General features: G+C 41.1%; 1 protein-coding gene across 1 annotated transcript in view; it reads left to right on the forward strand.

Annotated features, from left to right (window-relative positions):
* The first annotated feature begins 6 nt into the window (after positions 1-6).
* The window catches only part of EPS15 (epidermal growth factor receptor pathway substrate 15), a 155,621-nt gene continuing 149,584 nt past the window's right edge, over positions 7-6,043 (forward strand). The window contains exon 1 of the mRNA XM_007459632.1: positions 7-56. Coding sequence (XP_007459694.1) covers positions 24-56 — 33 coding nt within the window. The 5' untranslated portion in view covers positions 7-23. The remainder of the gene's footprint in view (positions 57-6,043) is intronic.

Raw genomic sequence — 6,043 nt, forward strand, 5'->3', positions numbered from 1 at the left:
CTCCCGTGCATGATGGAAACACCATGGCTGCGGCGGCCCAGCTCTCTCTGACACAGGTAACGCCACCCGCCAGTCCGCCTGGCTCGGACGGCCCGTGTCCCCGGCCCCCTCCCCCACCGTCCTATGGTTTACCGACCTGGGCAGTTTCTCTCTGCCCCTGGCGGGGCGGCCGATACAGAGAGCGAGCGCGCGCGCGTGTGAGTGTGTGTGTGTGTGTGTGTGTGTGTGAGAGAGTGTGAGTGTGACTGGGGGAGGACGCCATCCCGAGACGGCAGCTCAGCCGCTGCAGCCGCGACCCCGCCCCGGCCGGTCGGCGCCGCAGCCCCGCCCCACGCGGCGCCCCCTCCTTCCGACCCCGCCGTGCCCCCCGACCCGCTTGGTGTGTGCCCGCTCCTCTCACTCCAGTTCGCCTTCACCCACCCAGGAAGTTTCCTCCTTCCAGGCCAGAAGCACCCAGGTGAGCTCCTGTTGAGCTCTCGCGGATCAGCCTCATCCTCGGGTCAGCCCTTGCCCCACACGAGGCTCGCCCTCGGGACAGGCAGAGTCACCTTCCTGAGCTAGGCGCTCAGGGTCGCTTCCAAGTCAGTCTTTCCTCTCTAAACCGGCCTTTTGAGTCCGACGAAAACCCTTCTCCAGCAGTGTTCTCCAGTCTCTCTTCCACATAAGTCTCATTCTACCAGATCGCGTACTTACCTTGCTAGCCCCTTCCTGGATTCAGCCTCTTCCCCTCCTGATCAGGTTTCCTGCTGGGTCACATCCCCCTATTCAGTCTTTTCCTCCTCAGTTCTGCTACCACTCCTACCCGGTGGGCTCTCTATCGCTGTCCAGGCGGAAAACAGGGAAACATCCTTGAACAGGTGTGTTGGGCCCACCAGTCTTGGTGCTGGGAAGGACGTAAGAGGTCACGTGTACTGGGGGAATCTTCACCAAAACCTGTTCTCAGGGTCTTTTCTCTTGCCATTCTGCTTCCTTCAGAGTCAGCCCTCGTGCTTCCCAGAAAACAGCTCAGCATCACTCTGGGAGCCTTGTTCCTCCCTCTCTGTAAAGAAAGCCAATTGTAATCTTCCTGTGGTGTCCTGAATGGTGAGGGGGATGTGCACCTGTCAGTCCCTTCCCGCTTTTTTGACCAGATCTCACCCCAACCTCACCTCACCTTCTCAGCCTGTTCTCTGCAGAGCTGGTGGCCATGGACTTCTCCGTTGGGGCCCACCCCAGCCTTCCTGCCTGCCCTGTAGTAACTCCCCGCCACCTTGTAGTCTCCTTGGCCTGGATTTGTCAGGGCATCTAAGGCAGAACACTGGGATAGACTATACATTGGGGCAGGAGAGTTTCCTGTGTTGGGATCAAGAGACTTTGGGGGTCTTTTGCCTAGCATTCGAGGATAGAGATACTGAGTGAAAAATGTTCTCCACAGGAACCAGGAATCACGTTAATAACTTGTGCCTCAGGTAAAATAACTAACTTCAGCTTGCAGAAATTTTCAGCTTCATAAGTGAAGTCTGTTTCTTTTCCAGTTTATTTGGTGTTGCTTATCCTATTTTGACAAGCAGATATTGGGGAAGAATACTTGGAAAATGGTGATTTAATCTTGGTAGCGAATCTCTTTGGAAGGGTCCTCCTGAAAACTCAGATTCGGGGAATGGCAACATTGACTTTTGTGTGTTCACTTTTTAATAGTCTAGTTAGTGATAGGCATTAAGTAAGATCCTGTTGGCAGGCAGTTGCTCTCAGGCTCTGTTGGCCAGTTCCAGTGGGAGTTCTCCCCTCTTGAAGATTTTGTTCCCCTGAGGACTTCTCTAGATTTGCTTCTTAGTTGTGTGCATACTTTATTCTCTCCCTGGGTAAGACCATGTTTTCAGTTTCTATTTACTATCATCTCTGGATATTTTCTTCAGGCTCTGTCAATTTTATAGACAGTTAAGTAATTTAAATATGTTCTTGTGGTTATATATTTAAATATTAACATCTACACAAAGTAAATACTGAATCAGGAGTATTATCCTTAATTGTTTTACATATAAGAGAACAAACACTGATGGTTCATTCATATTGAATAGCCAAATAAGTCAATTTAGAATATTTTGATTTTAAGACATTAAGAGGCAATAAGGTATATTGTAAAGGCACAGGAAAAAGAAACTTCCCAAGTGTTAATATACTCTAATGTGCCTCCTTGTTATTTAAAAACTTTGCTGATTTGTATTTTTTAATTTAATTTTTTAACTGCTTGAGGCAAATAAACTGAGATAACAGTGCACCCTGGTTTCACATTCATTATTGATTTGTTTATGTCACCATCACCCCCCTGCCTCAGCACACATTTAGACATAGCTATACTCAAGTGAGATCCTCCAGGGCAGGGACATCTTTCAACTCATCTGTTTCCCTCAGTGCCCATCTGGAAGAAAGTGAATAATAACTGTTTGTCTTATGAATGGCTGAAAATTCTAAAGGGTTGTATGACAGTTACAAAGATTAAACTGATGCTGAAGTTAGTTTCTGCCTCTGATCATAAGATGATAAGGGTTTTGGAGTATGTTCATTCATTCAATCAATATTTGTTAAGTACCTTTTATGTGCTATGTACTGTACTGGGATTGTCTTGTGTATAATTTTTTGCCTTTATTAACTAAGCAAAACTGACAGTTGGGGGAAAAACACCTGAAAAATATTTTAATTTACTCTTTCCTTCCTCTTTCTCCTGCCTGCCAACCAACCCTCCAATTCCCCAACCACCAAAATAAATTATGTAGATTATCATGGTCTAGCTTCTAGACAGGATAGACTATTAGAATAATGAAATGTTAGTTTCATTCCCAGCTCTGCCAGGAGCTAACTGTATGGCATTAAGTCTCCAGGCTTCAGTTTTCTTAGTTTTAATATTCATTCAACAAATATGTACTGACCATTTATTATGTACTAGGAATTATTCTAGGTGCTGAGGATATACTAATGAACAAAATAGATGGCAGTTCTTGGAGCTTGGAGACAAAAAAAACATGGAGCTTACATTATAGTTGGAGAGTTTGAATTAGCTGATCTAAGGACCTTTCCAAAGAACATTCTTTTTATAGATCATATTCTATGATTTGGAAATCTACTGGTAACTTTCCTACGGTACTTTAGTGCTATATAGCCTTAGTGTTTTTTTTTTTAATAAATTTATTTACTTATTTATTTATGGCTGCGTTGGGTCTTGGTTGCTGCATGCAGGCTTCCTCTAGTTGCAGAGTGCGGGTGCTATTCTTAGTTTCATTGCGTGGACTTCTCATTGTGGTGGCTTCTCTTGTTGCGCAGCACGGGCTCTAGGTGCGTGGGCTTCAGTAGTTGTGGCTCGTGGGCTCTAGAGCGCAGGCTCAGTAGTTGTGGCTCACGGGCTTAGTTGCTTCGCAGTATGTGGGATCTTCCTGGACCAGGGATCGAACCCGTGTCCTCTGCATTGGCAGGCGGATTCTTAACCACTGCACCACCAGGAAAGTCCAGCCTTAGTGTTTTTTAATTTTAGTTTTCTTCGTTAGGTATTCTGTTCTTGTCAATAAGAAGTAAAACTTGAGTGAGACAGATCTTGTGATTTTTGCTTATGGTGGTAGATTACAAAAAGATATTAATGCTTCCTCTTTTTAAACTTTGCTGATTGCCCATTTCTTCCTTAAGGCTGTATCTCTAATAATAATGATAACAATACTATTAGCTTCCCTTTGGGTGTTACTGTATGCCAAAAATTTTACTTCACTTAACCTAACACTCCATTTTACAAATGAGGGAAATAATTTACATAAATTAGTAAGTGATAGATCTAAGATTTGAACCAGTCTGTATGACTTCAAAATCTGTCCACTGTACTTCTCTGTGTACTACATGCTCGGCATATCCATTGCTCCCTTGTGTTTTTTATTCTTTTTTTTCAGTATTTGCCTTGTTTTCCCAATTAGGTACTAAACTTCTTGAGTATGGAAGCATTATCTTTTGCCTCTGAATCTCCATTACCTTTCATGGTTTCTTGACAGTACAATTGTGGGCGCACAAGTACTGCTCTTGATGATGAGGAAGGTTTTATTTTATTGAAAGATGGCATAATATGAGTATTTTAAACAATCATCCATCAGTTCAGCTTTATGCTGAAGTTTTCTTGTTTTAATTTAGCAAGGATTCTTTTTTTAATAATAAAAAAGCCTTTAGAATGGGACTTAATTAAAACAGTCTTAATATTTGATCAAAAAGAATACATGCTATAAGGATATGTTTTTTTAATGCTTTTTTTAAATTGCAAGAGTGATAAAACTGCATTACAGAAAATTTGGAAATTGGAGGGAAAAAATCTCCCATAATTTCAGTTTTTGGTGTTTATTTTCAATTTCATTAAAGTAGACAGTATGTGTTAATATGGGTATCACCTTTGCAGTCAATCTGGTTTAACAGTTATGATGGTAAATGCAGGGCAGAGTGTGAAAATTACAACATGTTCTCAGATGCAGAAAAGGAGTATTTATTCAACATGACATATCATTTGAGTTCCTACTATGGGAAAGGCACAATAATGATATTTTTCTTTTTTGCCTGCAATTACAGTCCAGTATATTCAGAAAATCTTTGTTTCCTTGAGCAGTATTTAACAGTTTTCAAAAATGGCTTGGAATGTTCAGCATTTGGGAGGAGCTGTCACAGTTAAAATTAATTAGGAACAGTTGGTTTGTCCAGTAGAGTGTATCCTTTTGTTTTCACTCTATTTGCAGACAGAACAATAATAACAGACTAACATGTAGTAGAAAAAGATTGAGCATCTTTATTTAGTAACGAATCATAGTTCTAATCCCCTCTCTCACAAATAGTCTAATTTAAGGTCTCAATCTAAGGTGTTTTACTTGCTCTTCAAGGAATTTTAAACACAGTTATATGCTTCTTTGTTTTGTGAATTTTGGACTTAATAAAATTGGAACTCTGGAAACCAAAATCAGGAAAATGGCTTAAGCGAGAGAAGGGATGGGAGAGGGAGGTATGTAGGGAGGGAGGGGGGGGGAAAGATCCATTGATAGAGGTCTGGGTAATTTGGAGAATTGGTATAAATAAATGAAAAATTAATCTAGGCAGAGTTCATTAGGCAAACCCATATACTAAAATTTCATTTTAAAGTAGTGGAACTCTCATCAACAAGATAAAATATTATGTCTTCGTTAAAAATTATGTTTATTAGGAGCTTTTATTAATCTGAGGGATGTTGTAATTTGAATGCTGTATTACAGTACAGTGGAAACATTTTATTTAGACAAATAATCTAATCCACTTAAGCATCATAGAAAAAAGACTGGAAGAAAAAAACACCAAGATTTTATGATAGCATGGTTATAATTTTTACTTACCTTCTTTTCAACAGTGAGCATGTATTTCTTCTGTAATCAGCCAATTTAGCATTTCTATGTGACAAGTTTTTTGAAAATTCACCCTTTTAAATTGAAATCAATAACTATATGTAATATTGATATCAACTGTACTTCAATTAAAAAAATAAATAGCTATATGTTAAGTAAAACTTTGTGTTCTAAGATGGCATCTATATTCACATTTCATCTTAAACATTCCCGTCTTTGGGTTTAGAGAAATTGGCCAGAAGAATGATAAAAATTATTATTACAATTGGTTTGGAGAATTCAGTCAGAGGACTAATTTATAATTTTGTATGCTGCTTTATAATTTACAAAGCATTTTATGCTCTCTCATTTGATCTTCACAATAATTAGTAAGCTAGACTATTATTATAATTATTTCAAACTAGAGAATACTCAGGCTCAGAATTTTGACTTAGGTTTATGCTGGCTCTCTTACTTACTGACTGTAAAACTTATGTTAAAAAAAAATTCAGGGCTTCTCTGGTGGCACAGTGGTTGAGAGTCCGCCTGCCGATGCAGGGGACACGGGTTCGTGCCCCGGTCCGGGAAGGTCCCACATGCTGCAGAGTGGCTGGGCCCGTGAGCCGTGGCCGCTGAGTCTGTGCGTCCGGAGCCTGTGCTCCGCAACGGGAGAGGCCACAGCAGTGAGAGGCCCGCGT

This window comes from Lipotes vexillifer, unplaced genomic scaffold (assembly GCF_000442215.2).
Source record: "Lipotes vexillifer unplaced genomic scaffold, Lipotes_vexillifer_v1.1 scaffold525, whole genome shotgun sequence".
NCBI classification, from domain to species: Eukaryota; Metazoa; Chordata; class Mammalia; order Artiodactyla; family Lipotidae; genus Lipotes; species Lipotes vexillifer.